We start from the raw sequence: 24,620 nt of genomic DNA on the forward strand, positions 1-24,620 counted from the left end.
GGTAGCTTATTCCCACTACAATTATCTTAGCTCCATTTTAGCATGATCACTACTTCCTCTCATCTCTTTGACATCGGGAAATCCATCATCCTTTGTTTTAAATGATTCCTAAAAGTCCATCAGGCGAGAATGAAATGCTCGGAGAAGGATGAAGAGGTGCAGCGCACCGGCCTTGAACCTGGTGAGACGCAGGAGGAGCCCGGCCAGGACTCACCCCACAGAGCCCAGTCCCTCCACGCACTAGAGTCTCCCAACTCCTGCAGAGTGGTTACTAAGATGGCTGATCCGTGGGCGGTTGCTGCTGGGACGCAAGTCGGGGCCTGATCAACCCCGGCTGGGTCGCCTGGCCGAGGGTGTCTGATGCTGTGAGACCCGAAACACCCGATGACCCCTGGTCACATCACTGAGGATGTGTCCCAGCGCATCTAGAAGATGTATATTTTTCACACTGGGTATAGGATTCCTAAGGTTTATCATTGTTAAGTTCAGGAGCTTTCTCTTCCTCTCTGTCCTAAATGGCCTGCCACTTATTCTCAAGCTGTGCCTGTTGGTTCTCTATACTTCAGCCATGTGGTGAATCTGTGGAATTCATTGCCACAGAAGGCAGAGATAGATAGATGCTTGATTAGTATGAGTGTCGGGAGTTATGGGGAGAAGGCAGGAGGATGGGGTTCTGAGGGAGAGATAGATCAGTCATGATTGAATGGCAAAGTAGACTTGATGGGCCGAATGGCCTAATTCTGCTCCTATCACTTATGAACTATGTGGATCATCATCCGTGCATCTTAGCTGACAACATTGATGCAGATTTTGTAATTTTGAATGAGACTTCCCCTCGTTCTTCTAAAACCGCACATCCATTTCAACCAGTTAGATTGAAGAACTTTGATCGAGCCACAAACTATCTGAACGAGTCAACCATTAAAAAAATGGGCAGTTCACTGCCATATGATGGGCATAGCAACAAATGGATGGAAAGAGGAAAAGGGGGAAAAACAAAAAGACAAGTAAAAACTGAAGAGAAGGATTCTACATAATGTAAAATACTAAGTCTCCCTACTTTAAATGATTAGCTGACAGTGAAGATAGATACAAAATGCTGGAGAAACTCAGCGGGACAGGGCATAGAAAATAGGTGCAGGAGGAGGCCGTTCGGCCCTTCCAGCCAGCACCGCCATTCATTGTGATCACGGCAGATCATCCCCAATCAATAACCCGTGCCTGCCTTCTCCCCATATCCCTTGATTCCACTAGCCCCTCCAGATCTCCAGATAGAAGAAATGGGTGATGTTTCGGGTCGAGACCCTTCTTTAGACTGAGAGTCAGGGGAGTAGGAGACACAAAGATAAGGAAGCGTAAGGTGTGAAAATGTGATATCAAAGGGGATGAGGTTCAAGGAAAATGTAGAATGGTTCATTGTTAGCTAGGAGAAGGTGCCAACAAGGCATACAAAGATAAAATTCTATCAGGAGAACAGTCAGACTGGTCGGAGAACTTGGATGGGGGAGAGATGGAGTGAGAGGGAAAGCATGGGTTGCTTAAAGTTAAAGATGTCAATATTTTGCCCCAGTAAAATATGAGGTGGTGTTCCTCCAATTTGCCTTTTCACCTGCAGGGAAAGCGAATAGTATTGGCACTTCACACCTGTAAGAATGTGGCCAATGTAATAAGTGGAAATGGGCTAAATCGACAATGATAGCTATACAACTGTCGTGAAAAGAGATTTATTTTTATTCCTGGTGAGTGCTGAGAGCGATATTGTCCAAGTCCAAGCCAAAATGTTTTGTGTGGCAGTGTCCTCTGCATTAGAGTAATATCCTTATATTAACAGTGTAATAGCTGACTGGACTATATGGATGAATTATGTTAGTAATGTTGTGGACAATGTCTGTGCCAATGTGTTAAGTAGTGGGATTGTTTATACCATTTCAGAATACCAATATGCTTGTGATCACAGAAATAAGTAGATGTGGAAAGAAATAGAAAAACACATTGCTATAGGCTTCACACAATGCTTATGGCCTTTGAAATGACAAGGGACAAAGTGTAGTTCAGTAGCATTTTACTCTGGTTGCTATAAGGATGGTAAGGTACCTTAATCCTATGGTGTTCTTGATGAGAGCTGTTCATCTTCCTATGTTGTAAAGTGGAGTTCATGACAGTCTTCACCAACCACTATACTCAATTACTACCAACACCACCTGCCCCCAATACTCCCAACCAACCACTTGTTGCACTAAATGCTCCTATCACCAAGGTCATAAGTGATAGGAGCAGAATTAGGCTATTCGGCCCATCAAGTCTACGCCGCCATTCATTCACGGGTGATCTACCTCTCCCTCCGAACCCCATTCTCCTGCCTTCTCCCCATAACCCCTGACACCTGTACTATTCAAAAACCTATCCTTCTCTGCTTTAAAAATTGACTTGGCCTCCACAGCCTTCTATGGCATAGAATTCCACAGATTCACCACCCTCTGACTAAACATCCTTTAATTCTGAGGCTATGACCTCTAGCCCTAGACAAAAATCTATCTATCTCTGCCTTAAAAAAACCCAACTGACTTGGCCTCTCCAGCTTTCAGTGGCAAAGCATTCCACAGATTCACCACCCTCTGACTAAATACATTTCTCCTCATCTCCTTCCTAAAAGAACGTCCTTTAATTCTTAGGCTATGACCTCTAGTCCTAGACTCTCCCACTTGTGGAAACATCCTCTCCACATGCACCCTATCCAAGCCTTTCACTATTCGGTACATTTCAATGAGGTGCCCCCTCATCCTTCTACACTCCAGTGAGTACACGGCCCAGTGCCGTCAAACGCTGATTCCACGGTATAGATTCCCACAGTATAGAATAAATTTAAGCACTAGAAGCTACGCAAATTATTCCATTCATCCCGTTTGCATTTTGTACTGGTCTACACAGCAAACATCAGAATGAGCTGGCGTTTTTCCATCAGTTCATTTTATTTTGATACAAATTCAGGTCTCATGAGCTAACATGTAAAAGCAATAACACATCAAAACTCTGGAGTTTAAACATGCTGAAGGTCTCAGCCTTTCCAGAGAGGCGAAGTGTGGAGTCCTGAACTGCCAAGATCCACAAGCCGGTTGTGGGAACTCAGGCCAACTGGTGCTCTGTAATGTAAACCAGCTGCCAGCGACACACAGGCCCCATTTGCATTTCTACGCGTGCTTCAAAAGCAAAGTGTTCATTTTTAGCATTCTTTGCTCAATTGGCTTAACGCTGGATTAGAAGGGGACTTGAACAGAGCCAGGTGCCGCTCACTTCGTGATCAGGGTCCTGGAGATCTGGGGGGACAGAAACTGGGAAGGGGTGGAGGAAGTCCATCTGCTTTTCTCGAGTTCAAATCCCGTCGCTCCGCAGAGCTGACAGGGGCTCGTTAACAGAGAGAGAGAGAGAGAGAAAAGGGAAACACAAACTGTTTGTCCAAGCAACGTCAGTTCTTTGGATTTCGATCTACTTTTCAGGAATATTCAACAGTTGCAACAGAAGATCAGGTAGGTTTTTAATATGTAATGGCTGCAATAAAATCCAGGAAGCTCAGCTGATCACCACAGCACAATTTTAAGCTCAATGATCTGTGGAACACAATGTAACATATTGAACACTGATGGAAAAATTAATGCATAACCAGGGTGTAATGTACTGATTTGTCTATTTCATCTGCCAAACACAAATGGATCACTCTGAATAGTCTTTTAATGGTGGAAACCATAAGTTACAAGACAGCTGTCAAAATATATATGTATTACTCGATTATGGATGGTGGATATTGGTGACAAGATCAGCATCTTTGTTTCGTCTGAAGGATAAATCATCTTTAATCTCCGCGGTCCTCCTCGTGAGGTTACTGCCACAGTGCGGTTGTGGAGAAAGTGCCAACATTTTGGCTGAGTGACGACGAAGAATTAATGTTCTGTTTTCAAGTGAGGAAAGTGTGTGGTTTCGAGGCCACCTGCAGTTGTTGTTGTTGTTTCTGGGTGCCTGCAACCTTTATCTTTCAGGTAGACAGAGGTCACAGATTCAGGAGCTATCAGATAATATATGGTGAAACATTCGTACAAGCCCTTAGGTTTATGATGCTTTTGATATTAAAAATTATTCTGCACAACTGACCGTAACTCTTACACTGCCTGACTTAGTCATACAGCGGTCGTAAATCAGTGGAACTCTTATTTAAAAATTGTAAATGGCTTTGTTTAGTTTAGTTTAGAGATACAGTGTGGAGACGGGCTCTTTGGCCCTGCCGAGTTCCTGCCGACCTGCGATCCCCGTACACTAGCACTATCCTACACACTAGGGACGATTTGTAATTTTTACTGAAGCCAATTAACCTTACAAGCCTGTATGTCTTTTAGAGTGTGGGAGGAAACCGGAGCACCCGGGGAAAACCCACGCAGGTCACGGAGAGAACGTACAAACTCCATGCAGCCAGCACCCGTCGTCAGGATTGAACCCGGGTCTCTGGCGCTGTCAGGCAGCAACTCTACAGCTGCGTCACCGTGTACGCCCCTTGTTAAACTTCTTGCCATTAAATCGGACAATTCTGAATAATGAATTGCTTAACCGAGGTTAATATTTGATTTGAACTTCATATTTCTATATGATTAAAGATTATTAGTGAATGGAAGATATGTTGAGATCCCCAAGAAGTCTAACAAATAAAATGTTTATATTTGTACTTGGGAAGTCAGGATGAATTAGATCAAGGAGACATAAGGGACTAGATGCTGGGACCTGAGCAAAACAAAACGAGCAGCTAGAGGAGACACAAGGAACTGCAGATGCTGGGATCTTGAGTGAAACACAAAGTGCTGGAGTAACTCTGTGGGTCAGGCAGCATCTATGGAGCACATGGATAGGTGACGTTTTGGATCTGAAGGAAGATCTTGAAACGTTGTCCATTCACATCCTCTTGAGATGCTGCCTGACCAACTGAGCAACTCCAGCACTTGGTGTTTTACTGAAACTGCTTGAGGAACTCAGCGGTCAAGCTGCTGCCTTACAATGAATGCAGCGCCAGAGACCTGGGTTCAATCCCGACTACGGGTGCTTGTCAGTACGGAGTTTCTACGTTCTCCCTGTGACCTGCGTGGGTTTTCTCTTTCCTCCCACACTCCAAAGACTCCAGGTTTGTAGGTTAATTGGCTTGTTGTAAATGTAAAAAATGTCCCTTGTGGGTGTAGGATAGTGTTAATGTGCGGGGATCGCTGGTCGGCGCGGACCTGGTGGTCCGAAGGGCCTGTTTCCGCGCTGTATCTCTAGACTAAACTAAACTAAACTAAACTCGGCATTCAATGGGCAGTGGTTCCTCCAGCAGCTTGAACGAGATCAAGAGCTTTTCTGTTATATTTTGTACGACCCTAAAGGGCTTGTCCCACTTGGGCCACTTAATCCGCAAGTTCTGGCGAGTTTGCCTTCGACTCGTACTCGCAGCATGGTCGCCACGAGGTTGTAGGAGGTCTTCGTAACTCTCCTTCATGCTCGAGTGTGGTCTCTGCGTACTCGAGGCCTCGGCTAGGTTGCGGCATTTTTTTCAATATGTTAAAAAATGCCTGCGAGCAAAAAAAGGTCGCCATGGAAAAAATCGATACTTTTTTTACTCGTAGGTTTAGTCGTAGTAGGTCGGCATGTTAGTTGTAGGTAATCGAGGGTAGTCGAAGGTGGTTGAAGGTAGTCGTAGATTGTCTTCATCATAGTCGAAGGGAGGTCGAAGGGAGGTCGAAGGAGATCATCTTCACTCTCCACTATTCGGTGTCCAATTTACCCGAAGTCAGTCGAAGCTAGTCTTCAACATAGTCGAAGGTCTTCAACATAGTCGAAGGAGGTCTTCAACATGTCATTTTTTTCAAACTCTGCTAAACTCTTCTATACTCGCCAATTAGGTCGCCCAAGTGGGACGGGCCCTTAACAGTCATTGTATCCTTCTTAGCACAGGCAGAAGTGTGATGCCACACTGCTTGGGATAGCTCACTGCACATTGAGAGTTGTGCAATTTAAATCCTTGATGGATCGGAGCTATCAATTTTGTGACATCCTCCAACTGTTCCATTGAGTGGCTTTGGGTTACCTTACCTTTCCTAAACCCATGCTAATTTGGAACCACCCCCTTCATTCTTCTTTAACTGGCTATTGTCAGTTTAACAGCGACGCAGCAGTAGAGTTGCTGCGTTACAGCGCCAGAGACCGAGTTACGTCCTGACTACAGTTACTGTCTGTACATTCTCCCTGTGACCGCGTGGGTTTTCTCCGGGTGCTCTGGTTTCCTCTCACATTCCAAAAACGTGCAGGTTTGCAGGTTAATTGACTTCTGTAAGTTATTCTTATTGTGTATGATAGTACTAGTGTACGGGAGATGGCTGGTCGGTGTGGACATAGTGGGCCATAGAGCCTGTTTCCATGCTATATCTCAAAACTTAAAAAAAAAACCTATAATGTTCCCGTCTTAATGGGCCTGTCCCACTTAAGCCACTTTTTAGGTGGCTGCAGGAGACTGCGGTCACAACATGTTTGTGGGCGGTTGCCGGGGAGTCGTCTTCATGGTCGTGAGGAATTCCCGCATTCTGGGAACTAGTCACGGCCTCATTATAGTCGGCGCGAATTTTTCAACATGTTGAAAAATTAACGGCGACCAGAATTAAGCCGCCATGGAGAGTAGCGAGAATTCTCGTGCCACAAGTGGGTCACCAGGAGGTCCTAGTGGGTTGCCAGAAGGTCGAAGGTTCTCGTAGGTTCTCATAGGTTGTAGCCAGTGCTGACCGGAAGCGGGGGCCGCGCGGAGGTCGAGTGATCCCCGTATAGGGCCTGCATGCGGCGAGCGAGACCAAACCGGAAGCGGGGGCCGCCCGGAGGTTGAGTGAGTGACGTGAAGTTCGAGCGAAGTCCGCGGGAAGTTCGCGCGTGACATATGGCATCAAGACGCTGCGTACGGCGTCGAGACACTGCGCACGCCCATCGAGGCATCTGCGGGCCGGCAGGCCGTTGCCGCGTGGAATTTGTGATCAAGGTCTGTTTTTAGGAATCCCGCGCGATGTCGGGACCAGCTCCGCACAACTCTATACGGCTCCGGCTATCGAAGTGGGACCGGCCCCGTGAGGCCGTACGGCTCAAGCGACCACGTTAGGTCGCGCTTGCCGCATGGGTAGCATGCCCGTGGGACAGCCCCTTTACTGTACACTGTGCTTTAGCCGTCTTAATTACAGCGCCAACCTTCCTGTTCATCCTGGTTTGTGTCTATATCACCTTGGCTTTGCACCGTGTGAATTTCACTCAGACAGCGATCCCCCGCTTGCCTTGTCCCCGCCTGCATAACAGGCTGGTGAAGGAAGCGGCGTGTGTGTCCATGTGTGTTCGTGTGTTCTTGACAGTCGCCGGCAGTCACCTGAAAAATCACCTAAGGGGGTCCGGGCCATAACTGAACCCACCTAATCACCTTGATGACTGTTTTTTTTATAAATCATAGAAGTATGAGTTATTTAGAATTCCTCTTGCACTATCTCTGGTATAAATGAGCTGTGAGAGATTCCAGTTATGTTTATTCACACACTTCCTATTTTAAATGACCATTTTGTTAACAAATCTCTACATTCTATGATTATGGAATGGGCACAGAAGCTGTACCGGGGAACAAGGCAATTCCCTCCTCACTTACATAAGCGCAATAGAAGCATACACTTTATTTCAGAGATACAGCGTGGAAACAGACCCTTCAACCCCCGCACTATCCTTCACACTAGGGACAATTTACAATTTATGGATGTCAATTAACCTGTACACCTTTGGAGCGTGGGAGGAAACCGGAGCACCCGGAGAAAATCCGCGCGGTCACAGGGAAAACATCCAAATTCCACGCAGACAGCACCCGTAATCGGGATCGATCCCCGGCCTCTGGTGCTGTAAGGTAACAACTTTACCGTTACGCCACCATGCCTGTAGAAGCTCTAATAGATTCAGCTTGGATTTATTTGTTGAAAAAGCCGCCCAGACCTCATCTTGGCTTGTTGGCCTCTTGTTACTAAGCAGAAGCTCTCTTCCTTCAAAATCTCATTGAAGGACCAAGTGTGGTTTCCTGAAACAACCCTTCACGTTTGCTGCTGATGCTGTTGTTTGTCCAGTGAGGAGTAACCAGGACCATTCCTCTGGCACTGTCAGCAATCTATCCTAGGATAACAGAATGTGAACAAGACTTGTACAATTTCAACCAAAATTACAAACACTTTGAAAAGCTCCTGTAACTCCCCAGATATCGATTGTGAATGGATTTCCATCATGGAATCAAATAATATTTTTGCCAGATATGGCCATTCAACCAGTTAAAGAAAAATTACCCATTGTAATCCAATCTTATAAAGCAAGGTCACGGCTCTTTAAGTACATACACAAGTACAGGTATTTGCTTTAACACTCGTTTCCAGTTTTACTCAATGGTGCTGAAGTGGAGATGGGCGAGAGCAAGTTTCGAGGTGGAAGCATCATCAACAATCTGTCCTGGGCTGACCACATTTTGATAATGCAGTCGGTGAAATATATCTAGATTTTCATTATTGAATCCCATAATGATCAAATGCATTACGCAGGAAAACCAGAGTCGGGCAACAAGTAGCAGAATAAATAACTTTCTTCTGTAAGGAAGCAGGGTTTCGGCCCGAAACGTTGCCTATTTCCTTCGCTCCATAAATGCTGCTGCACCCGCTGAGTTTCTCCAGCATTTTTGTGTACCTTAGAATAAATTACTTGTTGGCTTTGGGACAGAAAGCTGATAGTCGGTGTAAAGGGTTTCTACTCAGTGAGTTGGTTGTATGTTTCACAAGGATCAATGCTCTTCAGACTTCCTTTAACAGTGGGTGCTCTATTCTTAAGCATTTAATGATAATATGGTCTTTCTATGTCGAAGTTTGCAAGTGGTGGGTGGAAGAATGATCAATGCTGAAGAAGACTGCAATAACTAACACATACAGTTCAACAGAGAGAAATGGCAGGGAGTGTGTATTTTAGGAAGAATCAGGATGTGATCGACTACTGTATATACTGTAGGAACCATGTGAGCAAGTTTATTTAGTTTAGTTTAGAAACAGTGTGGAAGCAGGCCCTTCGGCCCACTGAGTCCGTGCCGACCAGCGACCCCAGCACACTAACACTATCCTACTCTAGGGACAATTTACATTTATACCAAGCCAATTAACCTGCAAACCTTTGGAGTGTGGTGGAAAAAGCGGAGGTCTGGGAGAAAACCTGCGGGGAGAAGGTACAGACTTCATACAGACAGCATCTGTAGTCAGGATCAAACCCGGGTCTCCGGCGCTGTAAGGCAGCAACACTACTGCTTCGCCACCGTGCCGCCCATGAAGAACAAACAAAATCTCACAATGCAGATACGCAAGTTACTCAAGGTTGCACTGAAGGTTAGTAATGTCATAAAGAAAGCAAAACAAGTAATAGTTTATATTTCTAAAGGGATGGGATTGAATAGTAAGAAGGTTACGCTAAATGTGGAATCTTCCTTGGCTCACACTCAGGGCACAGCAAGTAGTTCTGGGCAGAGGGAAGGGAAGGAGCACAAGGAAGATGCCAGAGATGCGAAAGTACACACACAAGGAAAGATTGACTATATTTTCTTAGAGTCCTCGAGTCATGCAGCATGGAGACAGGCCCTTCAGCTCAACTTGTCCATGCCAACCAAAATGCCCCAAATATACACTACTCCCATGTGTTCGCATTTGTCCCATATCTCTAAATGTTTCAATAGACAATAGGTGCAAGAGTAGGCCATTCAGCCCTTTGAGCCAGCACCGCCATTCAATGTGAACATCCACAATCAGTACCCCGTTCCTGCCTTCTTCCCATATCCCCTGACTCCACTATCTCTAAGAGCCCTATCAAGCTCTCTCTGGAAAGTATTCCTATCAATGTACTGTTCAAATATCTTTTAAATGTTGTTATAGTCCCCACCTCAATTACCTCCTCTGACAGCTCGTTCCATAACAGTTTAGTTTATTGTCACGTGTGCCGAGGGACTGTGAAAAGCTTTCGTTGCATGCTAACCAGCTAGCGGAAAGACAATACATGATTACAATCGAACCATTCGCAGTGTACAGATACACGATATGCGAAATAATGTTTTGTGCAAGGTAAAGCCAGTGAAGTACGATCAAAGATAGTCCGCGGGTCCCCGATGAGGTAGATAGTCGTTCAGGACTGCTCTCTGGTTGTTGGTAGGATGGTTCAGTTGCCTGATAACAGCTGGGAAGAAACTGTCCCTGAATCTGAAGGTGTGCGTTTTCACCCACCACTCTCTGCATGAGTAAGTTGCCCCTCGGGTTCCTATTAAATCTTTCACATCTCACCTTAAACCTAGGTCCTCTGGTTCTTGATTCCCGTAGTCTGGGTAAAACTGGATGACGATGGGGGAGAGCATTAATATAATTCATCAATATAGTGCAGTAATATGGATTATGTGCAGGTAGATAAGAGAAGGTCTTGGCATCATTAGCGGCAGAAACATTGTGGGCTGAAGGGCCTGTTCCTGTGCTGTACTGTTTCATGTTCTACAGGATAATTATCAGGAATTTCCAAAAAGGAATGAAGTAAACACTTAATGCAAAGAATCGGAATCTGCGGTTGTGGGGAATGCTTGCAATGAATGCTACAGATGCATTTAAGGGAAGACTGGACAACCAGATGATGGTGAAAGGAGTGGAGGGCGACACTGATACATTTCAATGAGGAACGACAATAGGACTCGCAAATGGAACATTGAAATTCGGCATTTGAACTCCTTGGGTCAAGTGCCATTCTCTTACATAATATTTAATGCATTGCAATATTCATTTACAATGAGGAAAGGATATAATTAATAGATTTAATAAGTACCTGAGGGACATCTTTTTCATTCAGAGGGTGATGAATTATATGGAAGGAGCTGCCAGAGGAGGTGGTTGAGGCAAGCACTATAACAGCATGTCACATCATTTTGGATTTGTAAACGGATTGGAAAGGTTTAGAGGGATATGGGCCAAACGCAAGCGAATGGGACTAGCTTAGATAGGGCATCTTGGTTGATATGGATGAGTTGGGACAAAGGGCCCGTTTCCGTGCTTTTAACTCTATGACTGTATGATGGTATGTGATAAGGATCTTGAATATAAAAAGTGAAGGCATAAAAACACCTTTGTCTTCTGGCCTGGGTGGAATCCACAGTCAACCAGGATTCCTCTGGGCAATCGGGAAAAGATGCACTGCAGTAAATACAAACAATACAAACATAAACTCTACCTCTTGATTAGTACGGGTGTCAGGGATTAAGGGGAGAAGGCAGGAGAATGGGGTTAGGAGGGAGAGATAAATCAGTCATGATTGAATGGGGGAGTAGACATGATGGGCTGAATGGCCTAATTCCACTCCTATCACTTATGAACGTATCTTTGAGCCTCTTGTTTAGCCTCAACAACTTTGTGAAATTTTGATTAGATCATGACGTCAGGAATAAGGTGGGCTGGGCTGGGCTGAGACGCAACCTAGCGTCCAGTTCAGGCAACCTAAATTTCAATAATTTCAGATTTCACATTCAGATCCCGGCAGTCTGCTGGCCACTGCAAACTACCATGGTCCACATGTTTAATTAAGTCTCTGTGGGAGGGAAGAGATGTAATAAATTTTATTGAATCACCCAAGGAAGCATTTTAGACTAAATGACTGGGGCTTAAACAATCCCAGCTGCCTTCTCCTGGGACTCAACATAAAATCTGGAATAGTCGAATACATCGACACAATTATTTTACATTTCTGTTGCACAATCAAATGTTATATCCTTGTGTAAAGGGCCTGTCCCATGAGCTTGCGACTGCATGCGGCAAGCGCGGCCTAACGTGGTCGCTTGAGCCGTACGGCCTCGCGGGGCCGGTCCCACTTCGATCGCCGGAGCCGTATGGAGTTGGGCGGAGCTGGTCCCGACATCGCGCGGGGCTCCGAAAAACTGACACTGTCCAAAGATTCCGCGCGGCAACGGCCTGCCGGCCCACAGCCGCGTTGAGGCCATACGCAGCGCCTCGACGGGCGTGCGCAGCGTCTCGATGCCTTATGCAGCGTCTTGACACTGTACATCAAGCGCGAATTTCCCACGGACTTCGCTTGAACTTCACGTCAACTCGTACGGGATCACTCAACCTCCGCGTGGCCCCCGCTTCCGGTTTGGTCGCGCTCGCCGCATGCAGTCGCATGCTGGTGGGACAGGCCCTGTACGGGGATCACTCAACCTCCGCGTGGCCCCCGCTTCCGGTTTGGTCGCGCTCGCCGCATGCTTGTGGGACAGGCCCTTTACTGGTGGGTACTAAACATACAGTGGCACTGTGAGAGAACTGTCACAAAGCACAAAGCAAGGATGACCCTATTATCTAAGAGTTCAAGGACTATGGGACGTGAATTGGCGGCAAGTTGGTGCAGCGGTAGAGCTGCTGCCTTGCAGCTCCAAAATCACGGGTTCGATCCTGACTACAGGTGCTGTCTGTACGGAGTTTGCACATTCACCCCATGACAACTTGGATTTTCCCCAAGGTTTGTAGGTTAGTTGCCTTCGATAAAGATTGTAAATTGTCCCTAGTGTGTAGGATAGTGCGGGGGTCACTGGTCGGCAGGGACTTGATGGGCCGAAGGGCCTGTATTCACACTGTATCTCTAAACTAAACTAAAATTTAAGGTTTTGGGCAAGAGGTACAAGGAAGATGTCTTGTTTTTCGCAGTGGTGCAATAGCCAAGAACCTGTGGCTTATGAGGGTGATGGATGTTAGAATGTCAATGATTAGTTTTTGTTTACTTTAGAGATACCGCGCAGAAACCAAGTTTCCACCCACCAAGTTTTGGCCCACCAAGTCCGTGCCCCATACACCAACACTATCCTACACACACTCGGGACAATTTACAAATTTACAAAAGCCAATTAACCTACAAACCTGTACGTCTTTGGACTGTGAGAGTCCAACCCACACAGGTCACGGGGAGAACCTGCAAACTCCGTACAGACAGCACCGGTAGTTAGCATCGAACCCGCTGTAAGGCAGCAACCCTACCACTACACCACCGTGCCGCCCTAAATGGAACTAAGTGTGAGGGAAATAACATGAGAAAATCCAACCGTAACCTCCGTGACTTTCTGAGGCATTATTATTAATGAATTAACCTGGGCGTTACCATTGACCAGAATCTGAACTGGACTAGCCATACGCACAACTTGTACACAAGAGCAGGTCAGAGAGGGTAGGAATCCTGCAATGAGTTAGTCCCCTCGCAACTCCCCCAAAGTGTCCCCAAAAGTGTCCCTCCCCCTGGGACGCTTTCAGAGACTGACATCGAGTGCTACTGGAAGGTCATCAACTCAGGTGGTCAGGATTGAACCCGGGTCCCTGGCACTGTCAGGGAGAAACTCTAGCGCTGTGATGCCGCTTAGCGAAAAAAAATTTTTTTCTGGGTGGAATTGTGCTTTTCCGATGTGGGCTGGGATCACGGTGAGTTAGTGGAAATGTGTGTGTGAGTGAGCGTGGCTGGATTATCGCAGACTTCCTTTAATTTTCCGTGTGTTGATTATGTTGCAGGATGCTGGCAGCATTAGCACTGGCAGTGGTGTGGATCAGAGCTGGATTGGCACAGGAGGTGGATTCTGCAGTGTCAATTACGGTAATTCGAGTCATAAAGTGATACAGTGTGGAAACAGGCCCTTCAGCCCAACTTGCCCACACCGACCAACATGTCCCACCTACACTAGTCCCACCTGCCCGTGTTTGGTCCATATCCCTCCAATCCTGTCCCATCCATGTACCTGTCTAAATGCTTCTTAAATGTTGGGATAGTCCCAGCCTCAACTCCTTCTTCTGGCAGCTTGTTCCATACGCCCACCACCCTTTGTGTGAAGAAGTTACCCCTCAGGTTCCTATTAAATCTTTCCCCCTCCACCTTAAACCTATGGTCCTCGATTCACCTACTCTGGGCAAGAGACCCTGTGCATCTACACGGAGATGAGTAAAGAAGGCAGAAGTTTGATAGTGCAGACCTAGAGTTGCTTCCTAGCTGTTACCAGGCAACTGAACCATCCTATTATCAACTAGAGACCAGCCCTGACCTCCCATCTATTGCACCTCATTGGAGAGTCTCATTTATCCTTAATCGAACTTTGCTGGACTGTATCTTACACTGAATGACATATCCTTTATCCTGTATCTGTGCACTCTGGATGGCTTGATTGTAATCATGTATAGTCTTTCCATTTTCTGGCTGGCTAGCATGCAACAAAAAAGCTTGTCATTGTACCTCAGTACATGTGACAATAATAAACAAAGCCAAACCAAACTATACACCTAAATGACAGTATTTTGCACGGGTCGACAGGAATTTGGGCTTTGATTAATGGCGCCAAAACATGGTGGTGCCCGCATGTGTAATATATGTAGATTGAATTTCAACAGTGTTTTATTTTCACAAATATTGAAACATACACAGGAAATGGGGAGTTTGCTTGGGGACATGCGCTTGATTCTATATAATTCACAGGCAAGTGAGATCCTGTATGTGGACTCTGCCCTTTGTGTTTAATGAAGAAATTGTTTTGTCTTCTTCGTTTCCAGCAGTGCTCCGATGGCTATCGTCTAGACCGCTCGTCGGGACAATGCAGAGGTGAGGGATGGTTACTTTGCCAGTCTATGTAGCATCTTCACACAGGCTTCCTCACCACAAGAGGATCCGCCGAGGTTTTGGACCCTGCATTGGGACGTCAAACTGAACCATAGACTTTTATGATCATAAATCATACATTTTTTCTTCCCCCTTCCCCGCTAGAGATACTACGACCCATAGAGTTCCTCCAGCAGATCGTTGGTTGCCTGTTTTACCAAGAGTTGTCATTGCTTAAGTGAGGAAAGATCCGCATTTATGTAGCATCCCTCTCATCCCCTTCGGTACACGATACGCTGCATTTTGACCCAATGAATAGACACAGGTCTAACGGAGGGAAGTGGAATTACAGTGTCATTGTTCTATCTGGAAATAGAAATAAATGAATACTTTATTGTCACGTGACAAGTCACAGTGAAATTCTTTGCGTGCGCACCCAACGTATGCAAATAGTTGCCACATAAAGGGCGCTTACTAAGTTACAAAGTACCCACCGCGTCATGTCCCCCTTTATTCTCCACCCCTCCCCCTCCGTTCTCTCTCTTTGTATGTGACAATAAAACACTCTTGACTCTTGACAGCAAGCACCCACAAAAAATGGTAAGATATGTCTAAATAATCGGGTTTTTGTTCATTTCAGCTAAAGGATATACAGTGGCCAGAACACGCAATGTAATTTTCTTGCTGTTTATTGTTCTTCGTATTGCAGATGCGAGCACCACTGGCAAATCCAACATTTATTACTTCAAAGTGCTGTGAAACAGAGAGCTCCGATTTGCCTCGCCTGAAGGCTTCATCAGAGAGATAACAACAGTGCTAACACTCTGAACCCCTCAGTCCAGCATTGGGGTGTTTGGCTAGATAGAGAGTCATAGTGGGCATAACTTGCCCGCACTGACCAACATGTCCCACCTACACTAGTCCCACCTGCCTGCATTTGGCCCATATCCACCATTATTATCTAAATGGTGGCCGATTGGGAAAGGGGGAGATGCAGCGAGACCTGGGTGTCATGGTACACCAGTCATTGAAGGTAGGCATGCAGGTGCAGCAGGCAGTAAAGAAAGCGAATGGTATGTTAGCTTTCATTGCAAAATGATTTGAGTATAGGAGCAGAGAGGTTCTACTGCAGTTGTACAGGGTCTTGGTGAGACCACACCTGGAGTATGGCGTACAGTTTTGGTCTCCAAATCTGAGGAAGGACATTATTGCCATAGAGGGAGTGCAGAGAAGGTTCACCAGACTGATTCCTGGGATGTCAGGACTGTCTTATGAAGAAAGACTGGTAGACTTGGTTTATACTCTCTAGAAGCTTGATAGGGGATCTTATAGAAACTTACAACATTTTTAAGGGATTGGACAGGCTAGATGCAGGAAGATTGTTCCCGATGTTAGGGAAGTCCAGGACAAGGGGTCACAGCTTAAGGATAAAGGGGAAATCCTTTAAAACCGAGATGAGAAGAACTTTTTTCACACAGAGAGTGGTGAATCTCTGGAACTCTCTGCCACAGAGGGTAGTTGAGGCCACTTCATTGGCTATATTTAAGAGGGAGTTAGATGTGGCCCTTGTGGCTAAGGGGATCAGGGGGTATGGAGAGAAGGCAGGTACGGGATACTGAGTTGGATGATCAGCCATGATCATATTGAATGGCGGTGAAGGCTCGAAGGGCCGAATGGCCTACTCCTGCACCTAATTTCTATGTTTCTATGTTTCTATCCCACTCAACCTGTACCTGTCCAAATGTTTCCTAAACATTGCGATATTACCTGCCTGAACTACCTCCTCCGGCAGCTCGTTCCATACACCCACCACCTATGTGTGGAAAATTTAACCCCTCGGGTTTATATTAAATCTTTCCCCCCCTTACCTTAAACCTGGGTCCGCTGGTTGTTGATTCCCCTACTCTGGGCAAGGGACTACCCAATGTATTCCTCTTCTGATTTTGTACACCTCTATAAGATTACTAGACTAAGTGGGACCCGTTGGGTCCCATGTTCACATGGGACCCAATGTAAATTCCACCTCTCCACCAATTCCAATATTGGTGGCCAGTGGGGGGGGGGGGGGGGTTCTGGGATGCTAGTATGGGCATTGTGGCCAGAAGGGACTGGTTTCCAGAGGGCTAGTATGGACATTGTGGGCCAAATGGATTCTTGGGGTGACAGCTCAGTCACTCAATCCTGATGTGCTGGCAGCTCACTCACGGCTGGTGGGCGAGCAGTTGACTCATGGCTATTCCTTGAAATTCCATTTCAAGCAGGGTGCAAGGCCACCGAATTCAAGTGCAGTTTCCTACCACTTCAAGCAGGGTGCAGGGCCACCAAACTCAAGTGCAGTTTCTTACCATTTCAAGCAGGGTGCAGGGCCACCAAACTCAAGTGCAGTTTCTTACCATTTCAAGCAGGGTGCAGGGCCAACAACAACCATTTGCAGTGCAGCATTTCAAAGCAACCACATTTTCATTTTCAAACCACATTAAGGGCATTCACAGTTGAGTCGACATATGTTCAGTGTTATTCACAGCTCAGAGTGACATGACCCTCTTGCTTCCTCCATCTTGCAGAAATTGAGTGAGGCACAACACTTCCGGGTTTTGTAGTCGTCCCCGCCCCTCCCCTCCCACCAGCAGGGGCAGCAGAGAGAATGTCAACATTTTTTAAACATTAATAACTCATTTATTTTTAATCTATGGGAAAAATCTTATCGTCCTGCGCAGCGGAGGGGGGCTCTGAGTAAGATGGCCAAAAATCACAGCCGTAAGTGGCAGCGTTTTTTCAAAAACCATGAAACAGAAAAACAGGAAGTGGTCAAGATCTTACTTTTAGTAATATAGATGTTTGCTAGATGTTTGTGCTTAGGTTTAGGTAGATCATTGGAAATATTTAAGAAACATTTGCGGTGAGGGTAGATAAAGGTTGTGAAATTGAGGCAGCCGGTAGAGTTGCTACCTCACCGTGTCAGAGTTTCGGGTTCGATCCTGACCTCGGGGTTCCTCCGGGTGCTCCAATTTTCTCCCATATCTCAAAGGCGTGCAGGGTTTGTAGGTTAATATGTAAATTGCCCCTAGTATGTAGGGAGTGGAGTAAGATTGGACTAGCGCGAATGGATGATCGATGGTTAGCATGAATGCCTGGGCCGAAGGGCCTGTTGCCATGCTATACCTTTCAATCAATCAAAGAAGAGTAGAGGCCAATGCAGATCAGTCCTGATCATATTGAATGGGGGAGTAGGCTGGAGGGATATGGTGACCTTCATAAGTTCATGTGATAGGAGCAGAAATAGCCCCCATCAAGTCTACGCTGCCATTTAATTATGGCTGATCTATCCGCCCTTCTTAACCCTATTCTCCTGCCTTCTCCCCATCCCCGTTGGACCTACTGTTGCTCCTATTTTCTTGTGCATAGACTTACATCTTTCTGAGTCCGAGCCCAGAATGCTACTAAATGAGCCACAAAGTATATTTTTACGAAGGGGAGCAGAAGGGAGGAAAACATTAAATATACCTCTGTTAAACAATTGTGGGCTCTCAGTCATTTATTCTTGCTGCCCTTTCACAGATATCAATGAGTGCCAAACTATCCCAGATGCCTGCAAAGGGGACATGAGGTGCATCAACCACAATGGTGGATACCTGTGCTTGCCAAGGACTGCGTCACTCCTAGTACCAAATGGACCATCCAACCCAACCTACCCAGTGTCTTCCCAATCGGGATATTCGGAGATGGCAAGTCCCTCTGTCTACCAGCCGGCCTCCATTCCCAGATATCCTATTCCATCGAGATCCCTGATCTGCCGTTTTGGTTACACTGTGGATAGCAACAACAATTGTGCAGGTAAGTGGCCATTTTAATTATCAAGCATCAAGAGCGTTTTATTGTCATATGTCCCAGATAGAACACTGAAATTCTTACTTACTGCTGCACAACAGAACATAGTACACTGAAAACAATATGATTAAAATCTCAATGACAAAAAGCTTGTTCATTGGATTGCACCTTGTCATGTTTTTTCACCTGAAGAGACAGTTGTTCTGGATTTGCAGCCGTTTTCTCACAATGACTTTATATCTAAGTCAATCTACGTCAATCCTCGGAAAGCATATGGACCTAGAGCAAGAGAGAGAGGAGCAGTCCATTTTTATCTGGCATGGGTGTCATGGGCTGAATGTCCTATTTCCATATATTGTATTTTCAGAGTGTAAGCTTTTAGTCATGGCACAAAATCTGGTACTTGTACAACATCCTAATGGATATGAGTGAGTGTAATTTCAAGACTTCAAAGTAGATGAACAAAGCTTCCTGGATGATGAACAAAGCTGGATGGAATGTGTCTCAGAATTAGACGGTGCAGGTTAAATCGAGAAAATTCCGAGGAAAAGGAGTTGGGCTAAGTCTTTTGTCATAGGGTGGGTATGGAAAGAGGTTATAAGGAAAAGCCCAATGAAATTCATCAGGGGATGGATGAGAATGGATACAGTGAGATACAATGCACATCAGGGTAGGTGCACGCACAGTGCTGGAGTAACTCAGCGGGTGAGGCAACATCTCTGGAGAGAAGGAATGGGCGACGTTTCTCGTCGCCCATTCCTTCTCTCCAGAGATGCTGCCTCACCCGCTGAGTTACTCCAGCATTTTGTGTCTCCCTTCGATTTAAACCAGCATCTACAGTTCTTTCTTACACATAAGGGTTGGTGCAGTTGGAATTAAACCAAATTTAATGGGGCTTGTTCCACAAATGAATGTTTTCCGATAATTTCTGCCAAAGCATGTTTTTGTGTATTCAGCATAGCCAAATGGCTCTGGTGTGTCAGGCTAGTGGGATAGTACAGTTAACATTCCCACCCCTGAGGTGAGTGTACTTTGGGTCCATGCCCATTTCACGGTGAATGATGGGGCTCTGGGAAGTGTTGTAGGGCAGAGGGATCTCGGAGTGCAGGTACACAGTCCCTTGAATGTGGATTCACAGGTAGATAGGGTGGTCATGGAGGCTTTCGGAACATTGGCCTTCGTCAGTCAGGGTATTGAGTATTGAGGTTGGCATGTTATGGTACAGTTGTACAAGACATTGGTGAGGCCACATTGTGTTGAGATTTGGTCACCCTGATCTAGGAAAGATGTTGCTAATCTCTTTAAGCGTGCAGAGAAGATTTATGTTGCCAGGACATGAGGCCCTGAGCTATAGGGAAAGTTAGAGCATTGTATTTGAGACTTTATACCTTGCAGTGCAGGAGGATGAGGGGTGATCTCATCAGTCAGTAAGTCAATTTTATTTGTATAGCACAATTAAAAACAACTCACGTTGACCAAAGTGCTTTACATCAGTGCAGGTACTGACGTGCTACATACAATGGTACACAGACATATCAATACATACATACACTGTTTACAGCGCCCCCTTAGAGGGCCTCAAAAACGCTAGGTAGTAGAAATAGGTTTTGAGCCTCGACTTAAAGGAGGAAGGGGGCAGTTTTGATGAGGAGAGGGATGCTGTTCCACAGTCTAGGTGCTGCAATCACAAAAGCGCGGTCACCCCTGAGCTTAGAGATGTATAAGATCATGAGGAGAAGAGATAGAGTAGATGCACAGAGTCATTTATCTAGGATAGGGGAATCAAGAACCATTGGTTTAATGGGCCTGTCCCACTTAGGCGACTTTTTAGACGAGTACAGGAGACTCTGTGCTCGCCACATGTTCACTGGTGGTCTCTGGTGAGTCTCCTTCATGGTCGCGAGGAGTTCCCGCATTCTGGGAACTAGTCGCGGCCTCAGTATGGTCACCGCAGATTTTTCAATATGCTGAAAATGTTTCTGCGACCAAAAATTGGTCGCCATGGAGAAAATCGATAATCCTGTAGTCGTAGGTGCAGTTGTAGTGAGGTCACCATGTAGTTGTACGTAGTCGAGGTAGTTGTATGTAGTTTTAGTTAATCACCTTTGCTGCCCAGTCATTTTCATTGGCTCTGGGGAAAAAAAACGTAAGCACAAGTTTTCAGAACCAAGGATGACCGACCAGTAATGTTAAATGTCTGCCGAACTTCACAGCTGTGTATCTATGGCTTATTAAAAGTTGGCTGGCTTCTTAAAAGTTGTCTCCACTCCATCTCCCCTCTCCCTCCCCCCCCCCCCCCACCCCCCCCTTTCTAGCTAGTGCTAGCCGTCTTAATTACAGCGGCAACCTTTCTGTTCATTTCTGTATCAGCTTGGCTTTGCACCGTGTGCATTTCAGACAGCGCTCCCCCGCTTGCCCTGGCCCCCGCCTTTGCGATGTGTGTGTGCGTGCGCGCGTGCTGTGCGTGTGTGTTCCACTCTGACAGTCGCCGTTCCTGGTTTTTCAGGCGACAGCTGGCAACTTGACAGTCGCCGGCAGTCTGCTGATAAACCGCCTAAGTGGGACAGGCCCATTAGGTGAGAGGCGAAAGATTTAATGAGAACCTGAGGGTCAGATTTTTTTCCCCCACAGAGGGTGGTGGGTATATAGAAAATAAGCTGCCAGAGGAGGTACTATAACAACATTGAAAAGTCAGTTGGACAGGAAAATGATTGTAAACGTTTAGAGGGAAATGGCCCAAAAACAGGCAGGTGAGACTGGTGTAGATGGTTCATCTTGGTCGGCATGGGTAAGTTGGGCCAAAGGGCCTGTTTCCATGCTGTGTGACACTCTCTATGCCTCTGTGATAATCCTCTTCCTGTAGCTGCCATGATTGGTGTGTCCTTTATATATATCAGTCTTAAAAGGATTGGATTGGATGTAGATCGAATAGAGCTGTGTGAATGAATAACAGGAGCATTCCAAAGTAGAGCATCAAATTAAACCACACCTACAGGATAGGGGATAACATGCAAAGTAAATTGAGAACGGTGGCACAGCGGTAGAGTTGTTACGTTACAGCACTTGTAGCGCTGGAGACACGGGTTCAATCCCAACTACTGGTGCTGTCCGTTCGGAGTTTGTACGTTCTACCCGTGACCGGGTGGGTTTTCTCCAAGGTCTTCGGTTTCCTCCCCCGCTCCAAAGACGTGTATGTTTGTAGGTTAATTGGCTTGGTGTAAATGTAAATTGTCCCTAGTGTGTGTAAGGTAGTGTTAATGTGCGGGGATCGCTGGTCGGTGCAGACTCGGTGGGCCGAAGGGACTGTGTCTGCGCTGTATCTACAAACTAAACTAAACTAAAACCAATGGAAGACATAAAATGCTGGAGAAACTCAGCAGGTGAGGCAGCGTCTATGGAGAGAAGGAATTGGCGACATTTCCGGTCGAGACCCTTCTTCAGACTGATGTCGAGGGTGGGAAAAAGAAAGGAAGTAGGCGGAGACAGTAGGAGAACTGGCAAAGGGGAGGGGAAGGAGGGAGAAACCAACGGCTATCTAAAATTAGAGAAGTCAATGTTCATACCGCTGGGGTGTAAACCAATTTTTGGGGATAGTTTTTCAAGCAAACAATAGTTGACATCACAGATTGTGTTTCATATCAGATAGCAGAGGTTATTTAATTGGAGCCATTTAAAGAGCTGTGACTAAAGAGGAAGTACCATAGATGAATGGACAATATGGGCTAAATCTCTTTCTTGGCCAAACCAATCTTTGTAATAGTAGACTATTAAAGAACAAAATTACTGCGTTTAATAGCTTTCAGCTATGGAGCAAATCTATTGAGAATTGTAATTTACTGATTACATGCAAACATGTTCGACAGACCTCAGTCAATGTCAGTACTGACATTGGCCCTTTGGCATTGGTTAGTTTTTACACTAAGGATTGAGCCAGTTCAGGGCCGGCCTTAGGAGGTGCGGGGCCCAATTGGGAACAATTCTGGTGAGCCCCAGGTTCCCAGCCAAGGTCTGTAGAATCATAGAAATATAAATAAAGTCTATTGTACACTTTTTATATCTCCATGGTAGAATGGAAAGTAATCAAAATGTGCACTTAAAAAGTGCCTGTAAGTTAATGGACCAAAACGATATAAGCTACTTTTTAATATAAAATTGCATACATGTAAGCCTACAAGTAACAAACAAAATGTGTAGATCACCTCTGAAAAGTACATAGTTATAATACCACATGTTTTAGTGACTGTGAAATGAAAAAAAAGTAATTTAATTAACTAGATCCTGGAAAACCAATAACCATTGGCGAATAACCAGTCCAGGCATTACATTTTGGGCTTCAGCCCCATCCTACCCTTTGGGCTTTAACCCCATCCTAACTTAGTTGTGTGTGTGTGTTAGTTGTGTGCGTGTTAGTTGTCTGTGCGTGATGTGTGTGAGTTAGTTGTCTCTGCGTTATGTGTGGGTGTGTGGGAGGGAAGGGAGAAGGGAGGGAGGAGAGAAGGGAGGGAGGGAGGGAAAAGTAGAGAAAGAAGGGAGGGAGAGAAGGAGAGAAAGAAATGAGGGAGGGAAGGAGAGAGGAGGAAAGAAGGGAAGAGAGGGAGGGAAGGAAGGAGAGAAGGGAGGGAGAGGGCCGGCGGCGGGAGGGGATGCCGGGGTCCGGGCAAATGGGTGTGAGCTGAGGCCGAGGTTTGTAAGCGTTGCTCCAACCCCCGCCCGGCCCTCCCTGTATTGTTCACCGTGTCTCCCCGGGGGGAGAGAGGGGTGGAGCCGGGGTTGTGTGCGTGAAGCACGGTGACTGGAGGGGCGGGAGCGCTGCCCTGGGACCGTGAGGGAACGACCCACCTCCCCCTCTCCCCCTTCTCCATTCCCCCTCACACCCCCCTCCCCGTCTACCCCTTTCTTCCCCCTCCACCCTTCTAATCTCTCTCCACCCCTCTCTCTTCCCTCCACCCGGGGTAGATCTACCCGAGTGGAGAGTAGATTACTCCAGCGCGGGGCCCAATTGGGAGCAATTGGTCCAATTGGCTTAAGGCCAGCCCTGAGCCAGTTATACCATTTTGTATAGCATTTTATTGAGCTGATGAAACGATGTGTTGCTCGCGATGAAACGGCTCCCAGAACTGGACAATTTTTAACATTGAGTATAAGAAGCAGCTTCATAGAATCTATAGCTAGGCCGCAGTTTGGAGTATTGCATGCAGTTCTGTCACCCCATTAAAGGAAGAATGCAGAAACGAGGAATTACAGATGCCGGTTTACACAAAAGAACACAAAGTGGAGGAGTGCGTAACTCAGTGGGTCAGGCTGCATCTCTGGAGCATCTCTGGAGAAGGAAGCTGGAAGAGCGGAGGGCCAGGTCCAAGCCTGAAAAGTGATAGTCGGTTACAAGTGAGGGTTTTTATTTGAGAGGCAGACAGCCAGAGGTGAATAGACAAAAGGATTGATGAATTGTGAAGCTTGAGGAAGGAATGAAAGTGGAGGGGGAGGAGAGAAGTGGGGGCATCCAGGTGGGGCAATGGGAAGAGTGGGCCGGGGGGGGGGGGGGGGGGGGTTGGGGCTGGGTGTTGGGGGAAAATGTAGTGGAGGTGTAAAGGGGGAGGGGGGGTGGTTTTACTTAGTTACCTAAAATTGGAGAATTCAATGTTCAAACTGTTGGGTTGTAAGCTGCCCTGGCGGAATATGAGGCTGTTCCTCCAGTTTGTCTGTGGCCTCACTCCAGCAATGGAGGAGGCCCAGGACAGAAATGTCAGGATGGGAATGAGAAGAGGAGTTAAAATGGTTATCCATATCTACGGGAGATCCAGTAGGCACAAGCGTGTCCAGCGATAAAAAGGTCGCCTAGTCTATGTCTGGTCTCGCCAAAGTAAAGGAGGTCATATCGGGAACCGCGGACGTGGTAGGTGAGGTTAGAGGAGGTGTACGTGAACGTCTGTCTCAGCTGGAAACTCCCTGGATAGATGTGGAAGGTAGGTGGTACATGGACAGGTGATACATCTCCTGCGGTTGCTGGGAAAAGTACCCGAGGATGGAGAGGTCTGGGAGGGAAGGGATGAGTGAACCGAGGAGGAGCAGAGGTATCCGTCCTTGCATAAGGGGGGAAAGGGGTGGCGATG

At 46.4% G+C, this 24,620-nt stretch overlaps 1 protein-coding gene across 1 annotated transcript in view; it reads left to right on the forward strand.

Annotated features, from left to right (window-relative positions):
• The first annotated feature begins 1,119 nt into the window (after nucleotides 1-1,119).
• fbln5 (fibulin 5) overlaps nucleotides 1,120-24,620 on the forward strand; it is a 77,099-nt gene continuing 53,598 nt past the window's right edge. The window contains exons 1-4 of the mRNA XM_055640113.1: nucleotides 1,120-3,524; nucleotides 13,611-13,692; nucleotides 14,637-14,685; nucleotides 18,241-18,516. Coding sequence (XP_055496088.1) covers nucleotides 13,612-13,692; nucleotides 14,637-14,685; nucleotides 18,241-18,516 — 406 coding nt within the window. The 5' untranslated portion in view covers nucleotides 1,120-3,524; nucleotide 13,611. The remainder of the gene's footprint in view (nucleotides 3,525-13,610; nucleotides 13,693-14,636; nucleotides 14,686-18,240; nucleotides 18,517-24,620) is intronic.

Source organism: Leucoraja erinacea, chromosome 9 (genome assembly GCF_028641065.1).
Source record: "Leucoraja erinacea ecotype New England chromosome 9, Leri_hhj_1, whole genome shotgun sequence".
Lineage (NCBI taxonomy): Eukaryota > Metazoa > Chordata > Chondrichthyes > Rajiformes > Rajidae > Leucoraja > Leucoraja erinaceus.